At 50.0% G+C, this 27,045-nt stretch overlaps 1 protein-coding gene across 1 annotated transcript in view; it reads right to left on the reverse strand.

Annotated features, from left to right (window-relative positions):
* Positions 1–27,045, reverse strand: part of ARMC9 (armadillo repeat containing 9) — a 75,716-nt gene that overhangs the window by 14,052 nt on the left and 34,619 nt on the right. Inside the window, exons 13-19 of the mRNA XM_054570665.1 lie at positions 26,376–26,466; positions 24,855–24,978; positions 22,186–22,325; positions 20,662–20,738; positions 17,595–17,669; positions 12,962–13,052; positions 9,931–9,986 (exon numbers count right to left, since the gene is read on the reverse strand). Of these exons, the coding sequence (XP_054426640.1) occupies positions 9,931–9,986; positions 12,962–13,052; positions 17,595–17,669; positions 20,662–20,738; positions 22,186–22,325; positions 24,855–24,978; positions 26,376–26,466 (654 nt within the window). The remainder of the gene's footprint in view (positions 1–9,930; positions 9,987–12,961; positions 13,053–17,594; positions 17,670–20,661; positions 20,739–22,185; positions 22,326–24,854; positions 24,979–26,375; positions 26,467–27,045) is intronic.

Raw genomic sequence — 27,045 nt, forward strand, 5'->3', positions numbered from 1 at the left:
TCAAATAGGTCAAAATGAGAAATATACATGTCTCATTACAAAAAAGTACTACTATCCCAGAAATCTGGGATCATAGGAAAAAGCCATGCGCTGCTTTGGTATTTGTAAAAATTTAGATAAGAAATAGTTTACTGTAGAGCACTGGTCAACCGTTTGTGCACCTGTTCCCATGGAAACATGTTGGACAAATAAGGTGTGTAAATGCCTGGGAATCATCAGGTGTCTCCGAGCCCTCACCTTGTTTTGAGCCGTCGGACGTCTATTCCCATAGAAACCACAGTGGAAATGAGGGCAGCGCCATGAGTCAGCCTGTTGGCTGGTTCATCCCATCCAAGGCTTGAGAGCACAGGGGCCACGTTATAGAAATAAACAAATTTAGAACCAGAAGAAAGCAAAAGTTTTAATTGGGAACACTGTTCTTTTTTTTTTTTTTGGACTTGGTTAAATAATGGAAAGGCCCAGCAGGCAAGGCAGACATCAGACAGACGGCTCTTTGCCAATTAGGTAATGGAATTAAAAGTGTGCCGGCACCTCGCCAAGCACACCAACCCTGGCAGGCCGGCTGGTGGCTCTTCGGACGTGCATCTGAAGCAGTATCAGGTGGGCCGGCCGCCCCACAGGTTCAGTGTGACGGCGGCCAAGGAGAAAAGAGGTCCTGGCCCAAGTGCCCCGCAGTGGCGAGGGCACCAGAGGGGGCCTGGTGAGAAACGGGCTGATTCCAGGTCCCACCACCGTCTGTCCCCGCCAGACACGGGTGTGTGCCTTCCACACAGAATCCAGTCTCACCCTGGCCCATCATGCCCCCCACCCCAAGGCCTCGCCACCCTCCCAGCTCTCTGGGGCCCAAGGTTCCAGCCTTCGGTTCCAGCCTAAGGACATGCCCTGCAGTCACCCATTTCTGCCAGTTCTTCCCTCAGGGAGCCTCTGCAGAACATCCCCCTGCCTCTGGCCAAGCCTAACAGCGCCCCCCACGGAGCAGGCAGCAGAAGGCAGGGCAGGCACACAGGCCCGCACACCTTCCCGGGGCTTGAATCTCGGTTCCACCACTTAGGGCCCCAGGAACGAGCTTCTGAACCTCTCTCAATGCTGGTTTCTCCGCCATAAAATAGGGCAAATGATAGAACCCCCTGGACGGAGGAGGTGTGAGGAATACCTGGAAGGAAGCTTGGAAAGCTCTTGGCCGACCGGCATGCAGGAAGCACTGCTAAGTGTTTCTGACCTTTCTGGATCTTAAGCTAAGTTAACACTGGCCCAAGATGAATTTCCCTGAGGCAGAGCTCTGTTAACACCCTTCCCGGGCTCAAATGCTCGGTGCTTCTCCATTTTCTTCAGTCTGGCCACAGGTCTCCGAGCGGGCCTGTCCCCCGCCCCCCACTCCCCACGCTGCGTGCCCCCCGCTGAGGCCAGAGTGAGCCCTCCTTGGCTGGTGTCGCCCGCACCCTGGCCCTGGGCTTCCTCAGCGGGGTGGCCACCTCCTCTGCTGCTGAGAGCTGGAACTGGAAAACTCTAACGTTCTCTTACTGGCTAAGTTTTTAAATAAAAGTTCCTTCGGAAAGGCTTTGGCCTTTCTCAGCTGGGGTGAATATGAAGGGGCTCAGTGCGAATCTTACGGCCACATATGAGGATGCAGTAACTGTCCCCGACGGGGAACCCAGCAGCAGCAATAGTGGGGGGAAGGAAGTAGGAAGAACCACAGGGAAGGTGAGGCCACGCGAGGCCTCTGCGCTCCTTCCTGCTCGCAGAGTCCTGTTCAGGGAGAAGAGGGAGGGGAGGCCGGGAAGCTCGGCAGGGCCGCCTCTGCGAGCCCGCAGGTTACCCCGGCTTCCTTTGCCCTGTTCTGACACTTCGACCTCTGAGACCAGTTCCCAGGGAGTCAACAACTCACTTGGGAGCAGACGTTTCAAATGCAAACCAAGCAATCCAGAGCCCACACCCCCCAACTGGATGGATGGACCCTCGTTCCAGGGCCATACCCACCTGCCCTGATCAGCCCAGGACCGGGCACCAGGCGGCCGGGGCCGCCGTCCGCCCAGAGCCTGCTGGACTCACTCGCGTGCGCACCGGCCCCGCGCCTCGCCCCATCCCCTCCCACAGAAGCCACCCTTCCCTTCCCTCTCCGCCTCCCTGGGACCCTGGCACCGCCCCCACCCCCCCAGGACACGGCATACCCCACCTCTGGGGAGCTGTAACAAAGTATCTTTTCAAAGGCTATTGTCTTCTGATCTGTTAGCCTTACTGGACCTCAAATTTCCTATTAATAGATCCCACTGTAGACCACCTGCGGCTGCAGCTATACCTGAGGCTCCTCTCCGGCCACCCCACTTCCCAGAGCCAGAGCACCATGGGATGCCCGGTGGAGAAACATGGGTGCTTAATGTGGTTCTTCCCAGCCAGGCACGGGGCCGAGGCCGAGGACAGTGTCAGCCTGTTGCGGACGTGGATGCGGGCACTGTGACGATATAATGGGTGCTCTCGTTCACCAAGGGCTTACAGCATGTTGTGCCGAGGCTTTGATCTTGCCCACCCTCAGCAAAGCCAGATCCAGGTCTGCTGCCTGAGGCTGCCTTTCTTTGGACACTGTTTCCACCCAGGGCCTCGTACTGGTAAATGCATCTAAAGAGAGCATCGTATTGAGTTTTACCTTGAAAATTAGTGACACCGAATTTTTCTAAAGGAACGAATGATGCTTTAGGAAATATGGTTAAGAGAAAAGAAAGTCTAGCCTTCCTGTCTCAGTCAACTACATGAGAAGTCACTGGGTCTGAGTTTACCGCAGCCACCTTGGGGGAGGGGTGGTCAGTGGCAGACCCAGCCACCGGCCAGCCCCTCCCTGCATCTGCCCAGCTTCCTTTCCTCAGAGGCTGTGCACATGCCATGGGGCCAGGCGCAAGGCATGGGGGCAGAAGGGCTGAGGAGACAACTTCTGACCCCGAGGAACAGGTGAAAAACCATCACACCTATTTAATGAGGAGAACATTTTAATACCCAATTGCATAGACATTGTATATAACAAACCTGTAAACCAATGGTTCTCAAAGTGTGGCCTGGGGAACCTTCAGAGGCCTCAAGACCCATTCGGGGGTCTCTGACGTCTAAACTATGCTCACAATGACATATTATCATTCTATATCACATAATACATTTACATATTTATTATAGTTTACAGTATAAAACAATACATAATTATTTTAATATAATAAGACTTGTCTTTTTCCTTGTCTCTTACCTGCACAGTGAAGTTTTTCAGAGGCTAAGTGACAAGTGATGACGTGGCTCCGAGAGCCAATTTGATGCATGCGTGGGTGTCCCTGTGTTTTCTAGACTCTCCGAGACAAATGTGCGCTCTGTAGTTCTGCTGCGCTTTTCCCAGCTATTGTTATATCTAGTATAATTAGTATGGTCATTATCGCCCAATAATCAGTATTTTGACATCTTGAAGTTTTTCTTTTTCCTATGCAGAAACAGGCTAGAAGTACCCTTGTTGTTTTATTTTGCATCATTAGATCAGCTTAGACAGGACACGTAAGAGAATGGACTCAATGCAACTATAATCTAAGGGCGCAAGCACATCTCATCTAGTGCTTTGAAGAAATGGATTATTTAATACGATTTATGTTTATATTAACCATGTGTAACATGTCCTCAAACTATTTTTATAATTAAAAACAAACTTCTAAGTTTTAAAAATTTATCTAAAACTGTATTTAAAAATTTAGGATTCTGCCCCAGCTGGTGTGGCTCAGTGGATTGAGTGCTGGCCTGTGAACCCAAAGGTCGCTGGTTTGAATCCCAGTCAGGGCACAGGCCTGGGTTGCCACCTAGGTCTACAGTGGGGGGTGCACAAGAGGCAAGCACACATTGATGTTTCTCTCGCCCTCTTACTCTTTCCCTTCCCCCCTCTAAAAATAAATAAATAGTAAAATATTAAACACTCTATTTAAAAAAAAAGACTCATTCATTCCAAAATAAAGAATAAAAGAAACATTTGTTTATAATATCTTTGTCTTATTTTTAAAGGATGGGTCACTGGTTTAAAAAAAGGAGATCAGAGGACTTCCTTTCTTAACCTATAGCTGCACCATTAATATGAAAAGATGCTGAAAAACACAAACCTGACTTGTCAGAAAGTTCTCTGGCTCAGGGAAGAGAGGAATGTATTCCAAGGATGAAATTACAAAGAAGAACCAGAAATATGAGGGATGCTATCTTTCCCTCAGTTTTATAGATGTCAATAATTGACCTTACTGTGTCTTAGGCAACAGAACACATTTGAAGAGTATTATACGCCAGTTAAGATGAAGTAAAATTTTAAGACCAATTAGAGTTTATTTTAAAACCACTGATACTCTTAGATTTCTTTTGCATCCCTTCCTCATCTTTTACTAGAATAATGTTATTCCAAGGCCCTAACATATTTGCTGAGTAAATACATGAATGACTCAGACACGAGAAGTCGGCCGAGAAGGAAGCTGCTGAGCACATGACTGTCATTTGATGGCAACCAGCAAGCAAAAGTCCATGGCTGATTTCACCTGGCATTTAAACCTATTTTGTTAAGAGGGGAGAATATTTGTCTTAAAATCAGTGTCCGGAATAGCACAGGAAGGGCTTTCACCTCCACGTAGAAAGCCACTCACAGGCTGGCACAAGGGAGCTCGACTTAACCGCAATAAAGAGACACGAGTCATTTGAGTCAAGGACGTTGGAACCAGGGCTCCTTTGGGAACGTGTTACACAAGTTAATATAAACATAAATTGTATTAAATAATCCATTTCTTCAAAGCACTAGATGAGTTGGCCCTGAACCTTCAGGTTGTAGTTGCGTTTAGTCCATCCTCTTGTGTGTCCTGTGCAAGCCTATCTAGTGATGGTTTTCCTTCTCTGGAGGTCCAAATGAGTTTGGAGCTTGAGGGCCAAGAGAGTACAGGAAGCAATTTAGAAAATAATAAAACCCCACCCTGACGCCAGCCTCTGTCTCCCCTCCTGCCTCGAATGGTCAGGCCCTTGCTCTCGACTAGATCCTTCCCATCAGCATTTCTTTTTAAAGCTAGAATTTTTAAAAAATCCTCACTGAGGATATGCGTATTCATTTTAGAGGGCGGAGGGGGGAGAGACAGGTACATCGATATAAGAGGAACGTGGGTTGGTTGCCTCCTGTACGCACCCCAACTGGTGGCAGAACCCGCAACCCACATATGTGCCCTGACTGGGGACAGAACCCCCAACCTTTCGGTGTAGGGATGATGCTCCGACCAACTAAGCCACGTGGCCAGGGCCTGGGTCCGTCCCATCGGCATTTTAACATGCTTAGGTCTCTCTCAAAACCAGACAAAAATGCTCCCCCCAGCTACCATCCCCCTCCTCTCATGTGACTGACTTCCACGCAGCCAGATTTGTGGAAAGAGCGGCACTTACGTATTAGCTCCGTTCCCTCCCGTCCTAAGTGCTCTCCCAACCGCTCTGTTTGGCTCTGGCCCCATTAGGCTACAACGGTGCCCAGCAACGGACCTCTGTCCACTCACCCCTTGTGCCCTTGCCACTTCTCACCTCCCGTCGCATCTGCGCCAAGTTGGCAGGCGTTGCTTCACCTCTCACCCACACTTCCTCCTCCCTACCACCTTACGTACACAGTTTCCAGTGTCAGCAAAGAGGGCGTAACTTCCACACCTACGCGGATTTATAAGCACACATGTAATTCATAAGGATGTGTGTTTATATGTTTATTTTTTCTGAAGTAGACGCATACTGGGCACATTACTTTGCAATTGCCTTTTTCCATTTGACATTATATCCTGGACAGCCTACAAGGCAGAAAAAACATTTCTAGCTCCAGCTTTAAATTTTTTAATTCTGGCACATGAAAGTATGTATACTTAGTCGTAACTAAGTAAGCACAATCAGAACAAGTTGTTCCATATTTATAAATTAGAGAGTGTCCAGTGGAGCAGGACCTGTGGCCGAGACCATAAGTGCACAGATGCCAGCTCCGTGTGAGGTGAAGGGGGCATGTCGCCGCGCCCCCCAGGGTCCGGCCCCTCCCCCACAGGGCCACTGGACCTTGGGAGGCGCAAAGCACCAACCGAAAACGATGGCTCTGCTATCCGGGTTTTGGGTCTAAATATTAAATTAAAAAAAATTTTTTTATTGCTGAGCAAGATGAAGGATGACTGTGAGGCTCTGAAAATCACTGTGCCGTCTCCTTTCAAATTGTCACCCGGGGAGGTTGACAGCCACATTTGAACAACAGGGCCACTTGTTCAAATGGATTTCGGATGTTTTCCTTTGGTCTAAGCATCTTTCTCTCCCACGCTCCATCCTTCCCTAATTTTAAAAGGCAACTTTAAAAGCAGCACCTACTCTCGGTGAAAGCTGAGTACAATAGAGCAGGCGACCCTGGCCAATGCTCGGCGGCGCAGGGTCAGGATGGCGAGGGAGGGAGAGTCTAGGATCTGCTGACCTGCTCATCAGGTCATCACAGATGGTCACTGTGTTCATCACAGAGAGTCCAGTTAGAGGACCCAAACGACTCCTTACAATTTCCCAACTAAACCCCTTCCAGGAACCTTCTGAAAACTCTAGTTACCACAAGTATTTTCAAACACTACCCTCTTGAAATAAAATTCTCTAGAGCTGCAAAAAATCCAGAAAATTAAAAGATCTCCATATTCCTGAAGGGGGACTCAAAAGTTGGAAAATCTCCATTTCAGGAAACTGATAAGCCTAAGCAGCAAATGCCTGTGGAAAAGCTGCTGCTTCGGGAGCCGCAGACACGGCCCACCCTGACCCGGGAAATCACAGTGACTGACTGATCTTTGTGCTGCTCGAGAGACCGAGAGACCGAGACCGTAAGCAATCAAGGTGATGTCCAGCCAGTGAGCTCCAGGGAGGGACAGACAGCCCCCTGGGGTAAAGCTAAGGCAGCTAAAGATGTCGGAGCTGCCTGGGGCTTTGTGGTCCCAGGCGGGGCGACCGCCCAGGGCCAGAACCCTATGGGGTTTTTTAAAACCTCATTTTCCCTGAATTGCAAATCCCTCACCACACTTTGTTCTCGTTTGTAAAAAGGCTGGCTCGCGAGGACACGCAGTGCGGCCTGTACGGGCACAAACCCGCCGACTGGGCCGTCTGAGTAAAGCGTCCGCAAAGATCCAATCCCTGTCTCCGCTTATTGGGGCTGGTAGGTGATGGGCAGCCCCAACGCCGGCTTTTCCAGTTTCATTCCTCCATTTATAGGCTATAGTTGCTTCCATAGGGAAACTTCCAAAAGGTGAATTTCCCTCATTAACCAGAACAGCTGAACCAAATGAATTTTCCCTTGTAATGCAAAAATAAAAGAGTTAAGAGCAACAAAACAAAACAAGCCCCAAAGAGGTAACATAGAAAGGGAAAAAATAGATCTTAAGCGGAACTTTTGGACACAGTGACAAAAAGTTATTGAAATTAAATAAATATTAGCTCAAAATATAATTTAAAACAGAGCGGAAGGGCCTGCCACAGAGGGGGAGCCTTATTACAGCCCCGAGGAGGCCAACTGAGGCAGGGAGTGGGCCCCGCGCCACAGGCTGGTAGAAGCTGGGCACAGGCTGAGACAGGACAGTAAGAAGCTGGGAAAGTTCCTTGGCAAGTGAAATAGGGAAACTGAGACAGAGAGCTGGACACAAGGGCAGCGCAACTGACGGCCAGGCGCAGGGGGTCACCAGGCCCCAGGGCCTGGCAGGGACAAAACTGGGAGAGTAAGCACCAGGGAGGGTAACCTTTCCTCCCTGGAGACAACACCCAGGCCTCAGTGGAGTTTCAGCTCCAGGCCGAGAAAAGCAGAACTAGGTGGGCGCCAGAACCAACTGCAACGACTAAAGACCCCCCGCCCTGCCACCGACCAGTCAGAGGAGGCCAGGACCCTGAAGGGACGCAGGCGGAGAACTGATGAACAGCCTGCTGAAAGCCTCCCCTGAGGCCTCCCGAGGGTCCCCTGGCAGGAGAGAGAGAAGAGCCTCAGGACAAAGAACCCAGGTCCCCTCTGCGGTCTCTTCCTCCCTCACCCCCCCCCGCCCCCCGCCCCCGCTTCTTTCTTCACAGGCTCACGTCTCCTCGACTCCAGGACAGGCAGCCGGCAGCTGGCAGCGCGTCCCAGGCTGATCCCCTGAACCTGTCTCCACGGCCCCCTTTTCTCTGACTTCCCAGTGAGCTAAGGCGGTCCTGCCGAAGCTCTCCTGCTGCTGCTTCCGTGCTGAGCGCTTCCTCGTGTCCCTGTCCCCAGCAGTAATACGTGCGTCCTCGTAGTCACCTGGACTCGTGCTGTGAAACCTTCTTACACGAGTGAAGAGCCCTCACGCGGTGACAGAGGGCCCTCGGAAGACCCGCTCTGGGCCAGGCCCTGGCCTGGCCACAGGACCACGAGGCCTGTTTGTGGAAGACCAGCAAGCTCAGAATAACTTTCACACTTTTGAATGTTGGAGAAAAAATTAGGGACATATAAAAATCATACAGAATTCAAATTTTACAGTCCACAAATCAAGTTTGATGTGAACACGGCCACATTCATCCATATATGTACTGCCGATGGCCATCTTGCATTAGAATGGCCTTTGAGTGGCTGAAACAGAGGCCCTGTGGCCTGCAGAGCCGAAAATATTGACTATCTTCCTGCTTCTAGAAAAAGTCTGTTCATCATTAACTCTCTGGTGACCCAAGGCTGCTCTCCGCTCTCTGACCCCTCTTTGTGGAGGAAGGGGCCTGGAGGAGGTGCTGGCTCGGCTGCCCTGCTGAGGTCCAGAACAGCACCTACCCCACTGGCCCAGGGAGCAGGAACACCCACTGGCGCCACCTACAGCCCAGGAAGAGCCACTGGCAGGTGGGAGGCCCATCTCAGCCCAGCTGTCCTGGGGGGTGGAGGCCTCTGAAGTTGACTGTCTGCCCCAGCTGGTGACATCAGGGAACAGAAACTTGGCTTTTACACACCTTTTAAACGGCTAGACCACAACTCCAATACAAAGACAGCTTCCAGCATTCACTCCCCACGAAATGGAAGGACCGCACATCATTTACAGCCACGGAGCACTAGAGAGGACGCCGTATGTCTTTTCGAGGTCTGAAAGAGTCTGTCATCTGAAAATCCCTCAGCCCGTGAGCCACCCTTTTCTAACGGTTTCATGAGACTCACTCACAACACTTGTGAACTTTGACGTTCTGGAAAACCAGGCAAGCAGGTTTTGAACAGCTGGGGAAACCCGTATCGAGAGACGGCCAACTTTGGTTCTGCCAGCTCTGAACCAAGCCCCATCCCTCACGCTGCAGATTCTCGCTGGGAACCTCGTGCCCACTGTTCCCGTCCAGGGACAGGTGAAGACTCAGGCCCCTTCAAAGCAACAGACTCCTATTGAAGAACTGTTCCCTTCTGACATCTCACAGATCCCAGGTGCCATGGGGCGCGGCATCCCCGGGCCGGCGACAGACACCCCACCCCAGCACTGTGTGGCCGAGGGGCTTCAGACATGGCGCCCGCCTGGCCACGCCCTGAACCCCCCCGTCGGTGGGATCTGACTGTTGGCCCACAAGCCCAGGATGTACCCTGAGCAGAACGCAGCGGGAGCAGCGTCCTGAGACCACTGAGCCCAGAGAGCACTGGACGCTTTCACTTCTTCCCTCATGGAGCCTAGCGACCAACTGATAAGGGCATCCAGGCTGTACCGCTGAGGGATCGGGGCCACGCGGCGAGAGGCTGAGAGGGTGCAAGGCCGGCGTGGGCACGGAGAGGGGCGGCCGCGCGACACCCCTGGCGGGACCAGGAGTGAAGCACCCAGCGGAACAGCAGCCGACCTACAGAACTGAGGAATGCAGCGGGGAGGAAAGTTCCCATTTCTGGACTGACTTTTCAAGGCACTCAGAAGAGTCTGACACAAGTTTCCTACATGCTGGCAACAGCCCCCAACTTACTTCATCATCTTCATCTTCGTCATCATCAGATTCAAGAACACCGTCCGGGAGCTCTTCTATAAAGAAAGAGATCAATGAGTAGCCGTGAACAGAGTTAGAAGCCTTGGTCCACAACGCCCTTGGGCCTCTACAGAGATGTGTAAACACCATAATGACCAGCAGGTTCCATCGAAGCAATCGCATTCCTGGTACCATTTCAGCCACGGTTTGAAATCATCCTAAGCAACTCTGAATCTGCCTCTCCATTTTTACTAGAATGCACAAGTAGCAGCTGGAGCTTGCATGCCTCCACGCCTACCTTGGGTCCTGTCATTGTCATGGAACCTGTTCAGTCCAGAAAGCCACTTGTGCACAGGAGGATGTTACTGTGATGCTTAATTACCTAAGGCCCTTGCCTCCATTCTGCCTTCAGTGAAGGGCTTGCTAGTGAGTGGCTTTTGAAATGGAAATGCTGCACTTTCTATTTATCGGTGATAAACCTTTCTTTTTCAAATATGAAAATACATTTTATTTTAAAGACTCAGACATTTCGTTAGGCCAGCCTACAGGCTCCTGTCCCTGCAAAGATGCAGGCCTGTAAACGGAGGTACCATGCAAACCTTGGCCCCACCCATCTGGGCTTCCGGGAGCCGTGGCTCCCCACAAGGCGCCCTCACCCAAACAACTAACAGAGCTGGTGCTGGAGCTGCCGGTCTCCTTCCTTTCCTGAGGGCCCAGCAGTGAGGCCAGCTCCGCCTTGTTCCGGCCCAGTGACCTGTCAGGCCTTCCTGTCCTTTCTTCAGTGACTGGCCAGTGTCTGCAGGTCCCCTACCTGAGGGCTGGGATTATCCAACTTAGGCTTCACCAGAGCAGTCCGCCCCCACCTGTGGGCTAGGTTCCTAAGATACCCCAGGACTTCTGTACCCAAAGACCTTAACACTCTATGGGAAAAACATACTAAAACAAAGCAAGAAAGCCCAACTTTAAATGCAGGTGGCGGCAATGCCACTTCAAGGATCTTGAACTAGAAACTACCCCTCGCTCCCGCCCTGCTGCTAACGCGCACTGGAGGGCGTAGCCTGGGCTGGACACTCTCCAGATTCCATCCCGGGGCTGGTCAGCTCACTCCGACGTGACGCCACAGCCACCCGGGCTGGGCTATTTGTGTGTCTGTGTCTGCACCTCCCTCCAAAGGGTCAAGGACTTTCTAATTTTGTTTCAAAGCAGCGGACTCCTGGGTAATCACCACTGGGTTTTGCCATTGTCCTATGGGCATGGAATAACCCAGGTGCTTGAGATAAAAAATACTTCAGATAGTCTTTATTTCAACTGGAACTCACAGAGTTAAGCAGGTACCTCCCAAGCCTTGCCTGGATACACAAGGTCATACAGCTTTAGCTCTGCCCAGATAACTTCTTGCCAAAGCACATCCCCTACAGAAATGTAAACTGACCCCTCCCTCCTCACATTCTTTGGCATGTTGGTCCAACGGCCAGTTTTATGTAAGAGAAAGAGATGTTTTTTAGTCAGGAAGTAGGAAGACTGACCAGGAAATGGAGGTGGTGAGTCTTGATAAATGATAGATGGAAACAGAGTCCACCTTGAGGGAAAATCCCAGCGCAGACATGCTGCGCGGCTGCATGGGGACCCTGGCTGGGGCAGGAGGTCCCAGCACAGCTGGTGGCCACGGAGAAGATAGGGAACAACTTGCCCCAGCATTTCGCCACCCTCCCACTGGGGCCTGCCCACCCAGAGGAGGTTAGGGGCAACCTCAGCCAGGGCTGCGGGGAAGGTTTCCTTTCACTTTATTTTTTTAAAGATGCCCCCGCATCCCAGAAGAATGGGTGTTCAAAATCAGAATCGAGGTTGCTGTAGAAAATAAAGTTCTATCCCATGTCTGCCTGAATTTGGGGTGGATCCTACTTGCTCCACAAAGACCAGAGGATGGAGGTTCAGATGGAAATGGGCCCCCAGCCCAAAGGGAGCCGAGCGCGCAAGCCCCCACTCTGTCCCAGCTGCCTGCTGCTGGTCCGGGGCCCCATCAGGTCCTCAACCCGCCTCCCCACTTCTGCATCCGTCCGAGCAGGGGTCCGCCACCTTGGCTGCACACTGGAGTCGCCTGGAAGCTTTCAACACCCTTCACACCCGGGGCCCCCCAGAGGTTTTGATTTAACTGGGGTGTGGGACTGCCAGGCTGTGAACCATGAGCCGGAAGAGCCACCTGTGGGCTTCCTCGAGGGACGGGCGTGGCATTGCCCTTTTGCTTGGCTTTGGTCAAGCTGCTGACTAGGGATCAGAGTAGAGATCAAGAGATTCAATTTTTTAAACCTTGTGCATGTGCTGAAAAGGATCTGTGCACTCTCAGTGCTGTGGACAGTTGGGTGTCGAGGACAGACACGTAGGGAGACGTGGGTGGCACGCTTGGCCGTGGACGCTGGAGTGCCAGGTGCCTCTGGCACACGTACGAGCCAGGATGAAGGTGGCAGGAGTCACAGGAAGAGCTGAGAGTTTCCTCACCACCCTGGTCCCATCCAAGACTTCCCTCACAGGCCTGTTCTGCTTATTATGGGATGTGGGCTGTCACAGTAATGGCAGAAGCTGGATAGAGAGATCACACCCTCCCATGCTATCAGTGGCAACATAAATTTTTCTGGAGTGAATGAATGAGTGTGGAAGAAGGAAGACATTTTCTACAGTGGTGCTAGAAAGATGGGCATCTGCCTTCATCATCTACCCTAGGACTCCAGAAGCACTCTTTGGAGGTGGGGGAAGGATCAGGAGCGGCAGAGCCACAGAGGGCTTATGGTTACAGAAGTGTTTCTGTAATTTCTTTTGAATTCTTTTTACTGACTATAAGCCCACACTGTGATAAGTGATTGCTGATTTGGGGACAATGTGGCCTATATTACCGGGTTGAAATTTTGTTTCTAGGTTCACCTGGGCTCTTGAATAAACTCCAAGATATGACAAGCTCTCTATGACAGCCCACGCATCTTCCTGGCCTATGTGAAAGATTCAAAATCTAGATCATAGATTCTTGCATTAGACGGACCTGAATTAAGCTGCTTGATGATGAATTCAATCTGGCGGATCATTTCAGCGTTGCCTTCTTTGATGAAGCAGCGAAGGATGTCTTCCATTCCCTAAAGCATTGGAGAGAGTAACTGTTAACATTTTTGTTTTTTGGGGGGAACTACTTTTCAATGGAATAGTTTCAGCTAATCTTCCCAAACACTTCCTTCTATGTGCACAATAAAAATTCTTCTGCTCAGACTTCTGAGCAGGAGGTGCTCAGAAGGTGCTCAATAAATGGGTGAGACTGCGCTTCTTGTGTCTGGGAGGGTGTGTGGCTCAGGAGAGAGAGCTGGTAGCTGACGCCAAGGGACTAAACAAGGGTCTCCAGGGACAGCAGAGTGAGAAGAGGGTTAGGACAGAACCGTAGAGAGAAATGCACTCAACTAGGAGGCAGAGACAGACATGTCCCACGAGGAGGAGCTGAGGAACCTGAGGAACAGTCGGGAAGGAAAGAGCCTGGGAAGCTTCTACGTTGAGGTGAGCATCTCAAAGAAGGTGTGGCTGGCAGTGAGGCCTCTGTGGGGCCAGTCAGACGCGGGGTTTGTCTTACCCAAGCAGCAGGCCCTCCGCTGTCAGGAGAGCTGAGTTTTTGCCTCTCAACCTCCTAAACTGGTGTCCTCATTCCCCACCCCCACCCAAGGTAAGGGCAGAGGAAGAACATACCAAGTGAAAGCAGTGTGATAAACCCGAAAGGGCCAAGGATCAGATGGCCACCAACCAGTCAATGTCCGTGCCTTTTTACTGTTCCTATCAGTGGAGAGCGACAAATAACGTGTTCAGGCTCCCCTCTATTTTTTTCTTCCTAGGGGTTACTTTAGAAAATGATCACCTCCTCGTATACTGAAAGATCTTTTTGTTTTCATTTGCTCTTTCGTATAGCTCTAGTTCAGTTGTCACTTGGCAGTGGGAGTGGGGGAATCACAAATCCCTGCTCTGTAATTAGGAGGGTCATTTGGGGGAATTTTTCTTAATAAAAAATCCCCCAGGCACATGCTTTAGGTTCTGCCAATCCCGTGTAGCCACAGGAGACTGATTTGGAAGCTGGTGACGTGACAGGTGGGAAGCAGGGACATCCAGCCCTTTGGGGACAGCAGAGGCAGAGTTTCTGGCTTCCCAGGTGTGAGCTGTGGGCCCGGGCATCAGGGTACAAGCCGTGGTGTGTCCCTGGAGTAGCCCTGTGGAGTCCGTGGTCCTTCCCCCTGGCTGGGTGTCTTCGAACTGAGCTCCGCAGCTCTCCCAGAGACTCCGGGGGCCTTCCCACCTGAAGGGCACCAGTCTGCTCCAGCCCAGGGCAGGGTGTCTGGCTGGGTTTACCTCCGAGGGCAGAGCTCCTCGGCCGACAACTACCCCAGCCCCGAGCACAGGAGGCCGTGCAGTGGGCTGCGGGCAGTGCTGGTGACCAGATCCCCTCCCCGGGCCCAGACCTCAGCAATCTCTTCAAGTTCAAATGGGCTTCAGGGCACCCATTTGTCTTCCTCTCCTTTTCCCTCCTATTATGTAAGACCACCATAAGAGCATTTGGCACTAACATAATTTTCCATGTATTCTTTGTTACTGTCCACAAGTACACAACGTTTTACACAGTTGCAAAAACGGTCTTATAACGTCATGGTCAGCTTTTATCTCTCATTATACAATAAAATTTTTCCATACTGCTTTTCCTAATTATCATCTTCAATAGTTATTAGTATTTTGAGCAAAAGAGCCATAATTTCATTAGCAGTTCCTCTGTTACTGGGCATTCACGTTGCTTCCCGTTTTTCAGTGTTACACAATAAAAATGTTGAAATGAGCATCTTCATGGTAGAGCTCCTTCTTCTCTGCATCAATGACCAGAGGAAAGTACATGAATCCAAGATACGGAGCCTTCGGTGGCTTCCCTCGCAGACTGCCGGCCGCTTCCCAGGAGGACAGTGAACGGATGGCAGGCCCGGCTGCCTGCCTCCCCCGCCCAGCGCTGCGGCGAGCCGCTGCGCCTGAGTGAGACTACGGTGCTTCTTTTCCTCGCTGTCTGGTTATCTTTATTATTCTTCTATGCAAAAACAATGTTATGCCCTGATCGATCTAAAAACTTCCTCAAGGATAAGAGAGAAGTGTGGGAAATCTCAGGGTGTTGAAGTGTTGGCCAAAACCTCCCTTACAGGCCTCTCTTATAAAGAGTTAAGCAGGCAGCTGCTTAGGTGATGTGCCCAAAAGTTTCCTCACCCAGGCTAATGGGGTCCCTCCAGGGCTGGTGACCTTAATGCCTCTTAAAATGCCAGAGGGAGACTTACACTGCTTATACTTTTATATGAACAGTCCAGGTTTTCTTTCTAGAGTCAATAATTCAATAATTTAGAGGCTGTCTAGAAACTTCTATTAGCAACTATAAAGGGAAATATTAATAGATTCGATGATAATTAAAGCTACCAGGTAACGCAAAGCATCATAATGAAAAGACAAACGAAAAATATAGGACATGTTTGTAATACATGTCGAAAAGATTAACAGCCCCTTATTCCTGATGTGACTTCTTGGATCAGGTGACTTAGAAATGAGTGGCAGCCAGACTCCAAGATGGCCCCAAGGACCTCCGGCCACTGGAATTCCTGCTCTGGAGGGGCTCCCTGCCCCCGACACGTGCATGGCTGGTCTGGTCTGTGTAAACACGAGAATGGAAGCGGCGGGACAGCACTTCTGGAACTAGGTTATGAAGGACTCCACGGCTCCCGCCCCACGCACCTTCTGCCCCTCTGGCATGGCTCACTCGGGGAAGCCAGCGCCCTGCCGCGGAAGCGCTGTGACACGGACTCTGCAGCCCTGGTCAAGCCTTGGCTGCCCTGGCTCAAGTCTAGACTGTAAACTGACGCAAGGCTCTTAACGAAGGCCACCCTACTAATGCTCTCTTGAACTCTGCCCCACCGAAGGTGAGAGGGGTAATTAAAAAGTTTTTAAGTCACCAAGCTTTCGGATAATTTGTTACGCAGCAACAGATAACTCTTACAAGTGTCAGTCAGCACTTTAATTTCCAAACATTTGGGGATTCCCTAGATACCTTGTTTATCCAGCCTTTGTTCTGCCCCAGTATCTGTCTCCCCTCTCCAGCTGCAGCCGAGGGAGCCCTGGGGATGTGGTCATACACATCTCTGGCGCTCTGTCCCTTTCTGCCACCTTTTTCTCCCTGCCCAGGGTGACCTCTAATGGCCATCTTCTAAGGTCCTACAATGCGAGTCTCCCCTCCTGACCTGGTCCCAGGCCCTTTTCTGTGGGTCCCTCCCGCCTTCTCCACCGTTCGTGTTGCAGGTCTTCCCTCCTGGCTGCCTTGCATGGGTTTCCAGTCTGTGTGGCCTCCGTTCTCCCTCCCCTCTCCTCCCCTCCCTCCCTCCCTCCCTTTCTTTTCTTTTCTTTTCTTTCTTTCTTTCTTTCTTTCTCTTTCTCTTTCTTTCTTTCTTTCTTTCTTTCTTTCTTTCTTTCTTTCTTTCTTTCTTTCTTTCTTTCTTTCTTTCTTTCCTTTCCTTTCCTTTCCTTCCTCCCTTCCTCCCTCTCTCTCTCTCTCTCTCTGCAGCCCACATGTTTTGTTCTTTGTGTTCAGCTTGGCTGACAATTTCCCCCACCCCGCCCCGAATGTCCATTAATACCATAATACAGTTTATTTTCCTCTGCTCTGTATTGAGAAAGCAGATTTTTTTACTTAAAAGCAGTAGGCAATTAAGTCCCATTGTTGACTGACCACATAGAATGGTTGTTAAGTTTTTATCTCTGGCATAACCAGTGATGCAATTTAGATGACCAATTCGAAGATTTACCAATTCTCTAGGAAAGCAAAACCCAACGGAAGAACGTTTTGTTGGTCTCAAACGGAATTTAGCCTCTGGAAATATATTCAGTCCTTTCATTGCAGCATTTAATATGCACACTGTTAACCTGGTCTCATGTGCTGCAAGGAAAAAGGACAAAACTCCAGTGGTTTGGTGGTGAGATCTGGCTGCATCTGTCAACTTTGAATGCAACAGTAATCACCCGTGGCCTGTTCTGCGCTGCCGACACCGCACTAATGTAAACATTAAGTGCTGAATTCACCATTTGGCAAACCACTCAGCCAAGGATGCACGGTGTGAGCCACCCTCACCAGCCTCGCCGTCCCATCCGGCTGCTGGCGGAGCGCCTGCAGGTCCAAGCGTTTTGACTGCACCGGTTCTCACGTGGCTGCCGCTCCTCTGGGAATCCAGGAGGTCAATCTGAGCGATGGTTTTCTCCATTTCACCATTTTCCTGCTAAGCTTCTGCTACTACGAAATCCGTAAGCATTCCTCAAACCCCAAATCTAAATGAGTCATTTAAATTTAAAAAAAAAAAAAAAAAAAAGTCTACAACTTTCCAAAAATAACCCTGCTGGAAACTTTCTAACACTGTGGTTCTTAATCACTGAAGGAGCTGGGGATCCCTTGAGAATCTGATAAAAACTACAGTATCATCAGAAAACTGCAAATAGGTATTTTGTACACAATTCCGGGGGGCTCGTAACCGTCTGAGAGCCCCTCCCTGGGCTCATCCGGGAAGTCCTGGCTGTCAGCTTCTGACCGGTGGCACTGACAGAAGCTGACACATGCAGGTCTCAAGCACGTCTCTTACCATTGCTCTTGCTTCCTCCCGAATGGATGGAATAGACAGGATGCTGTACAGCGCTCCATTCACATATGGCTGTATCTTTAAGGGGAGAAGAAAAACGGTCATTTGCAAGTTCTCAAGTACTGTACAAGTCAATTATCAAACAGCACACTTGAGACACCCTAGCCGATGCGGACAGCAAGTGTCTACAAATGACTGTCATCTCCGTTTGCATGTCCCAGTGACGGCTACAACAAAGAGTCCAGAACCAAAGTGTTCCCTTGCTTGCAAAGCGTACTCCTGCTGTTCCACTGCGCCATTCACATCAGCCGGTCACTCAGGCTGGAAACTCTGGAGTCATCACTGGCTCCTCTCCTTCACTCTCCTTTGGAGAGTCTCCAAGCTGCCTTGGATAGGCTCACCCCCATCCACACTGCCACTGTCCTTGTTCAGACAGCACGCCCGTGACCTAGGCCACCCCACACCTCTGAATGAGCCTCTGCCTTTGATGTGCGCCCTTCGACCCCGCCATCACGTCCCTGCCGAAATCCCTCTGCACGGCCAAACCACCGGCCCTCTCCTTGCCTCGGACCCCTTCCGCAGCCTGCCTGGCCAGGCCTAACTCCTCAGCACGGCACACAGGACCCAGTGCCCCTCCTTCCCTGCCACCAGGAAATTCACACTGCAGTTGCACGCGACGTAAGGGACGCCCACCCTGTGCTGGGACATGCCTTGGCCCTCGTTCCAACAGCGCACTTTGCTGAGTGCACTTCCCACATGTGTCCACCTGAAAACCTACGATTCATCCTTAAACAGTCAGCGGGAACCGACCCCAGCGGAGGCCCCCCCGAACGCCGGACGGGTGCCTTGCTCTGCCACCACACACGCCTCCCCCGCTGCCCTTAGGTCTCCCTCAGTGTCATCTCTTCAGGACAGGTGACCCCAACCTCAGGCCACAGGGGACGGGGCGCACGCCGGCGCCTGGTAAGTGCAAGCTGCACTCTCTCCGCCCCACGGGGAAGGGGGCCATGGACCCTCACCACTTCCCAGCACTGGGCTTATCACCCCTCATTTTTACCATCCTAATGGATAGAAAAGATATCTTACAGTTGTTTTTATTTTCATTTCCCTGATGACTAGCAAAATGAAACATCTTTTCATGTTTATAGATCGTCAAGATTTACTACTAGGTAAATTGCCAGTTTATATCCTTTACCATATTTTGCTGGTGGCTTTTTTTTCTTTTTTTGGTCTGACTTTTGCTTATCAATTTACAGGAGTACTTCAGATATCAGGGATCTAAAACTTTGTCCTATGTGACACACATTTTTTTCTCAGGGTGTCATTTGTCTTTTGACTTTGATTATGGCATCTTTTTCTATGCACAAAAATTTAATGTGCATATGGTCAATTATATGCATCTTTTCTTTATGGGTTTTCTTCTGGGTTTTGTCTTTAAGGCTACAACTATCGTATATAGGATACATGTGTGTAACATTTATTTGGGTAGCAAAAACAATTCTAGGCTCTCAAATACAATATAGGTAGATTTCCCATCTCATTTTCAAAGCAAATACATTGCCAACCATTCACAACATGATCTGAATCCTTTGGTCTATTCAGTTTCCAGGGCTGACATTTTGGTTCCAACACTTGAAACCAACCGTTACTATTAGAGACAGAATGGATTCCCCACCAGATCTAACCGCCTGAGTTGAAGAAAATGGAGAGCAGAGTTCACTCAGGTCCAGAAGCAGCAGAGAGTTCACTGGTTTGAAGTGTCCAGGGCATGGCACGTGCTGTAACAGACACCCAGGTCTCTCCGCGGATGGGCCCGTGGGAACGCATGACAGGGGAGAAGCAAACAGAACGCGAGCTGTCTGCCTGAACCGGGGGCAGGCAGGTGGGGGCACGTGCCTCACTGTGCCTCAGCGACACTCAGTCCCGCCCTCCTAAGGCCCTGATCTGGCCACACAGGTCAGATCTTTGTTGAGGCTTTGGCTGCAGGTAGAATCGTGCCGATGCCCCGCTCTTTGCAAAGGCATATGTAGAAAGCAGGTGAGCAGTATGTCATACGGTTTATTAGTTTAGCCACACCTCTACTTTATTTGGAATGAACTTGTGACCCAAAAGCTAAAGAACGTTGAAAAACCATACCTGCATTGGGGCAGACACCTGTGACAGCAGAAGCCATCCTGGGGGACAGCCTCCAGGACTCTGACCTGAGACTGATGTGCGGGGTAAGCCGGAATAACAAGGGTGTGAGCAGCCAGGGAAGCTCTGGCACAGGCCCTCAGGGGCAAGTGCGGGGCTGTCCACAGGGGACCAGTGGGGCAGCAGAGAGCTGGAGGCAACCAGATGCACACCCCTGGGGGGCGGACCGGGAAAACAGGGGTGCTGCGAACGCGGGCTGCTCTGCGCAGTGAGAGCTGCTCATCGCAGAGGGGCACACAGAGAAACACAGAAAGGCCCGAAAAACGCAGTGAGGCCCAACCGACGTGGCCTGGTGGGTTGGGTGTCGTTCTGCAGCTGAAATGTCGCCGGTTTGGTCCCCAGTCAGGGCACACGCCTGGGCTGTAGGTTTGGTCCCCAGGTAGGGGCACTTATGAGAGGGAACTGGTCGATGTTTCTCTCTCACATTGACATTTCTCTCCCTCTCCTTCTCCCTCCCTTCCCCATTCTCTAAAAATAAAATCTTAAAAAAAAAAACCCACCGTGAAAAAAAGCAAGAAAGTAGGGCTCTCCAGTGCAATACTATTTCTACACACTGAATACACACACGACAGTAAATGCACTTGCAGACTGTGCGCCCGCAGACACACATTAAACACCACAGAGCACTGTCCACGGTGGGGAGGAATGGAGCGCGGGTGGACAACGAGGAGGGAAACAGCACTGCGGAGGGTGCCAGCACGCGCCAGTGACAGCAGTGTGCACCAAGGGGGAGTGGGGGAGGGGCTTCCAGCTAGAGGTCCAGGGCTCAGAGGCTGTGAAAGCCTGGACGTAGCAGATGCCAATATGTGGAGGGGGGAGAGCGCAGAAACTACCGCGGGCCAGCCCTCCCCACGCCCAGGCGAGCAGCGTGGAGTACCTCGTGGTTTTCGTGGCCCAGCAGATCCGAAAGGACTCTCAGCACGAGGCCTGCCACCTTGGCACACATGTTCTTGCCTTAGGAAAGCAAAACAGAACAAAACATGACTCGTCTGAACTCAGAAGCATAGCTGATCATCAGGCAGACTGGAATACGAATCTTGGCTCCTGTGCTCATGAGCTCTGTGGCCTTGGGTGAGTCATGCAGCCCACCTGGGCCCCGGCGGCTTCCTCTGGGATGCTGTAGGGATTCTTCGCACCTCCCTGAAAGGGTGCCGTGGGTGAAGGAGTGCGCACAGGCCGGCGCCCGCCTGGGCTGTCTACTCAGGCAGAGCACGGAGCTACTCGCCTCTGTGACCACACGCCTCGCCCCCTGCCCCGACCCTGAGCACGAGCATCATCATCGAAGCCACGCAGCAGTTTTAGCAATCCGGCATCACCCCAACACTCATTGCAAGTAAACTGATGACCATGAGAATAGCTGATTATAATCTCATGGATATTTTAGCCCTGGCTGGTGTGGCTCAGTGGATTGAGTGCCAGCCTGCAAATCAAAGAGTTGCGGGTTTGAATGCCAGTCAGCGCACAGGCCTGGGTTGCGGGCCAGGTCCTCAGTACAGGGCGCTCAAGACGCATCCACACATTGATGTTTCTCTACCTTCCTCTCTCTAAAAATAAATAAATAAAATCTTTTAAAAAAATAACCTCATGGGTATTTTAATGCTAGGACTTTGTGTGCAGGTTTTAAAAAAGATTGAAACAGTCATGTACTCGGTCAACAACAGGTGCTTCAGATTACAGAGCATCCGGGGGTGCGGGGCATCTAACAAACAGCCCTCAGCTACTTACACAGGCAACCTGCCAACACTGGGCTACCCAGACCGAGCCCAGCCACAGGCCGGACTTGGCACTTCCTCTAAAGAAGCTTCGTTCATCCCAAGGAACAGATCATTAAATGGGACGGAACTGGCAGGAAGGTAAAATCACTGCCTCTGTTGACCCAGCACATAAATGACTTGTGACGTCCACGTGAGAATCCCCATTTGGGGGGAGGTGGGTGATTCAGGCTGGGCAGCACAGTTTACTCTCCCTGCTCAGCTGCCAGCTTAATCCTGCACAGCCTTGGGAACACACTTCTCTGCCTTCAGACAAAAGGGACCCTAATCCTTAACTTCCTACCTTCGAATTATACAATGAAGATTAAGAAAAACATAAACTGATTTAATATCCTCTTAATGCAGGCATTACATACACATTATATGTATGTATGTGATTACATATGTGTATTTGTATATATCTTTTGTATATAAAACATTCTTTTCAAGGCCAGAATGGTACTTAGGCTTCAGGGATTCACAGCTTTGTACCCAGTTGAGAAGCTTTACACTCCTCCCGTTTTCACTTTTCTATGGGGGAGACAAAGAGGAGTCCCATCAGGCTGATGGGTCACCCAGATTCAAGGGTCAGGACTCCCCACCTCCCCCTACACTGGAGCCAGGGGCATGGGGACGGGAGGCGGTGAGACCTGCGCTCCGGAGGCAGAGGTTCATGAGCAAAGCCACCGAGTACTCCAGCGTGTAGTCAGACAGGCCATCGGGGTCCTTCAGGATATCGATCAGCCAGAAGATGAGGCCGTCCTGAATCATGGCCGTCTGCAGCGGGCGCCTGGGAGGAGAGAGCCTCTGGGTAAATTGAAGCTGGCGATGCGTGTCGCACACAGGAGTGCAAAGCGGGTCAGGGGAGACCGAGTGCGCGGGGTGCTGGCGCTGGGGGCGCCTCGCTGTCAGGCCCGAACAGCTGAGACGGCGATGAATTCTGCACCATTCGTCTTAGCTCTGTTACTCAACTGCAGCTATTGAATTTCTATAATTTTTCCAAACAGACAGCATCAGGCCGTTATCTTTATAAACAAACAGAAATGACGTGTTTTTATGACCTGAGGAAGTAATAACCCTGGAGATTACTCATAGTTCTTTTCAATTCATAAAGAGAATAAGAAATTTTCATTGGCCGGAACCCGGCAAATCACAGGATATTATTAAGAGATTAAAGAGAGATAAGGCAGTAAAGAGGCCTCCTGCTTTGAAAGTTTCCTTTCCAATATTTAAAATATTTGTTGATAGCTTTTTGTCTACTTAATCCAGGAAACAGAGCCATAGAAATAGTTCATCAACCAACAGATTTTTACTAAACTCTAGTCTATTATAATTGAGCTTAAGACACTTGGAGCTGTGTAAAAAGAAAGAAAAACATAAAAGAAAAAAGTAAAAACCCAGCTCAGTAGCATTTTGATCCAGATCTCCACAGAGTAAGGATGATTTAATGACCTGGGTAATACAACTTACGCAGCATTATTTTCCACCCACAGTCCAGGGGTGACCTCTTACAACACCCGATGCCTCCCCAGCACGGGCAGTGCTGGCCGCCGTGCCAGCCTTCAGAACTGGGGCGACCAAGCCTAGCATCCCCACGAGAAGTCGTCTGAATTCTTGGAAAACCGAAACACCACGGAGGAGGCACCTCCATGCATCTCCCCTGCGCACCTCCCGATGGCCAGGTTGTGGGACAGCTACCACGTGGACGGTCCTTCGCACCCACGTGCTCAGGGACATTTATCAGAACACAGGAAGACAGCACTCTCCCGGTAAGCCTGACGACATTCTGCACTCACCACGGAGACCCTGGCAAACTGCAAAAACATGGAGCACGTTTCCAGAACAGGAAGCTGAAGCGACTGCTTGGAGGAAAGCACAAAACTGGCAGGAAATATCCACATTACCAGGCAGAAGCATTTCTTCACCTTATCTTACCTCAATCACTCAACTACAGCTATTGAATTTCTAAAATTTTTCCAAACGGCACCAAGCTGTTATCTTTACAAGCAAACTGAAATGTTTCTGTGATCTGGGGAAGTAATAATGGGAGGTTATTTACAGTTCTTTTCAATTCAGAGAGTTAGAATAAGAAATTTTCATTGGCAAGAACCTGGAAAATCGCAGGAACTGAATACCTGCTGCTTTTCCCTGCCAAACATGTGTCCCTTGGCAGACTGGTGGGTCCCCCACATTTGATGGGAAGAATGTGTGTTCAGAAGAGGACACACAGGAAGAACTGAGGGGCTGAAGGTACTAGAAGTTTTCATAAAGTCAAAGAGGAAGCGAGGTGGCCACGAGGGGCTCGGGATGCTGGAAGAATCAGCACAGGACCCAGCAATTCCACTCCTAGACACCTACCCCGGAGAAAGGACAACACAGCCACCCAGAGGCCTGTCTGCAAAAGCTCTCAGCGGCACTGCACGTCAGAGCCAAAAAGTGGGAACACCCCAGACCTCCACCAGCTGACGAGAGGATAAGCAAAATGCGGCCTCCACATAACGGAACATTATTCGGCAATACTAAGGAACAAAGTGCCGACACGCTATACAACACAGATGAATCTCAAAATCATTATGCCAAGTGAAAGAAGCTGGGCACAAAGAACACGCGTTATCTGATTCCATTTATATCAAATATCCAGTGCAGGTAAGTCTACAGAATGTAGATTAGCAGTCACCTGGGGCCAGGGATCGGAATGCGGAGTGACTGTGAATGAGCTTGAAGTTTCCTTTTGTGAGGACAGGAATGTCCTCAAATTAGATTATGGTGAGGGTTGCACAACTGTGCATACCCTAAAAATCATTGAATTGTACACTCAAGATGGGAGAATTTGGTGGTATGTACGGCACGCCTCCATAAAGTTGTCGATTTAAAAAAAAGGCCTGTGTGGACATCAGATCTGGCTCAAGAAGGGCTGTCTGATTTTAAATTTCTGGGGGGGAGCAGTTCCAGGTCACAGCAGGCTCAGGGACATGTGCACAGGGTCTCAGAGGCGCCGAGCCCAAGCGCAGAGCTCTGCCCACATGCTCGGGAGCACAGCTCTCAACCTCGCGTGGGGCCAAACATAGTCGTGCCCGTGAGGAGGCTGCACGGACACTTTAAAGAAGTCCCTCTCCATCTGCAGCAGCTGGCAGAGGACGGTTTAGTGGATTGGTGCCAAGCTTTCTAGCTCTGCCTTAGGAGTCACCCAGCCTGCCCTCGGCATTAGCTCAAAAGCGTCATCTGCCTTTCACTGGGAGGGAATAAACACAAAATTGTGGCTCACAAAAACCCCAGTTGGAGGTCCCAGCAGCCACCATGACCTACTGCGCATCAGCACCTGAGGCTGAACTTCTGCAAGGCCCCGAGAATATTCTCCCGTGTGACGACGTCCTGGTCTTCCTCCCGCAGCCTTTCCTCCAGCATCCGCAGCACCTTGGTGCTCTGGGCAAGGTAGAGGCGGCCTGGTCACACAGCCGGGGGGGGCGGGAGAGCGAAAGAGGGAGAGAATTGATCTGGTGTTAAGGTCATACTCCAAAATCATTTTTTTATTGTATTTTCTCCATTACCATTTATCCCTCTAAGACCTCCCTCCCCCACAATCGCCACACTATTGTCCACGGCCAGGAGTCCTTTTCCCTTTCTGCTCTACTCTCTACCCCGCCTCCCCTAGGGCTGTCCCAAAACCATTTCCTATGCAAACCATTTGCACCTAACACAAGTAGAGTTTATATGATTTTAGATTCTAAAAAAACTTATTAAAACATATTTGTTCTGCAAAGGTGGTTTTAGTTAATTAACTAATGATAGAAAAGCACTCTTCTCATTCATCACTGTGCTCTTGAGGGGAGCACTGTCCTGTGTTCCCCTGAAATCTTGGACCCCAAGTCAAATCTCTGTGGAGAAAGGGGGCAGGGGACCTGCGGGTAGGAGCCCCTTAGGCTTGGTAAGACGGGCAACCAAGCAGTGCTTTCTGGCCATGGCCCGTGCACCTTGTGCTCCTGCTAGACATGCCCACGGCCTGGGCAGGTTGGGACCAGACCTGGACTCCTACACTAAGGCTTGAACCGTCACTAGCTAATTGTGGACTTGTGGCTTGATACAGACACTAATTCTAAACATAAATTTCAACACTATTATATGACTGGTCCCTGGCACATACCCTGCCTTATGATAACTGTTTGCTAAATGGATGGAAGAATGTACAAATAAATGAACGGACAAATTTTTGGAGTGTCATCATATAATTATAATTTGAAACTCCCTTTATTCCATTTAAAAAGAGCTCAGACTAGAACTATGGAAGATTGTGACACTTTGTAAAATCATTTGAATTCAGTTATGGTGGCATGTTATCTTTGGAACGTTTACATCCTCTTAAGACGTTATAGTCTTTTGAAGGAAATGGTGCAATGCTTATTGGGATCAGTTTTAAATGTGTCCCTGAACTGAATTCACGTTAAGTAGGAAATTATAGAAAATGTATTATCTGTGTGTGTGTGTGTGTGTATGAAATATATATGTGTGTATATATTTCATATACATATATTTGAAAGCAACACAGAAAGTCCTATGTTACAAAACCAGAAAGCTTACAAAGTAACACCAGAAGGCTTACAGAAGAAACCCCAAACTGTCAAAATTTGCTTTGACATAAACTACAGCAGTATGACAACATCCAATTTTCACACACACACACACACACACACACTCACATATCCCTTACACACATTAAACAGGAATAAACTGAGGAAACATATATCATCTCTAAGAAACTTGGGGAAGATCATCCATTTTTAAAGGAAAAAAAGAAACAGCAATAAGACCTTGCCCTTCCCTTGAAGAAGAGCTGGCGGCTCACCTTCTGCCAGGGACGCGATGGCGTTGACCAGCCGGGCCATGTACTGGCGCACCACGTCGCTCCTCCCCTGCAGCAGCTGCAGCACGGTCCTCTGTGGGGACAGCAAGGGGCCAGAGCAAGGGTGTTAGGGCGAGAGGCCAACACGGCCCGGCCGCGGGCCACCGCGCTCTTCCTCCGTGCGCACTTACCACGCGGGAAATAAACAGACCGAAACCAGACGGTTCGTCTGGGAATCTTGATTGCCAACGGATTTGTTCTGAGATTTAATAAATATCAGTTATTCAAACTTTTAAATGAAAAGAATTAGGTGATAGGTACTAGACTGAATCGGGGTGATGACTTCTGAAGTTATACAAATATCTAATCACTACGTCATACACCTGAAACTAATATAATATCATATGTTCAATATAATTGAAAAAATAAAAAAAATTATTTTAAAAAGGAATCAATTATACAAAGCATTAGAACAGTGACAGCCACAAAGGCAGCAATGCCATTTGCTCTTGCTGCTGCTGTTTTTCCAGGTTAGTACAACAGATCCAACACATGCAACTAATTTTGCTCCCTGAAACCACAGTAAAACTAAAGTAAATGGATTTTTAAGGATGACAGGAATTCTCAAGATCTGAGAGAACAGAAAAAGACACTGTAACAGCACAATTTGGGA

The sequence above is a fragment of the Pteronotus mesoamericanus genome, unplaced genomic scaffold, assembly GCF_021234165.1.
Source record: "Pteronotus mesoamericanus isolate MK-2021 breed Mesoamerican mustached bat unplaced genomic scaffold, CSHL_Meso_final contig_1018, whole genome shotgun sequence".
Lineage (NCBI taxonomy): Eukaryota > Metazoa > Chordata > Mammalia > Chiroptera > Mormoopidae > Pteronotus > Pteronotus mesoamericanus.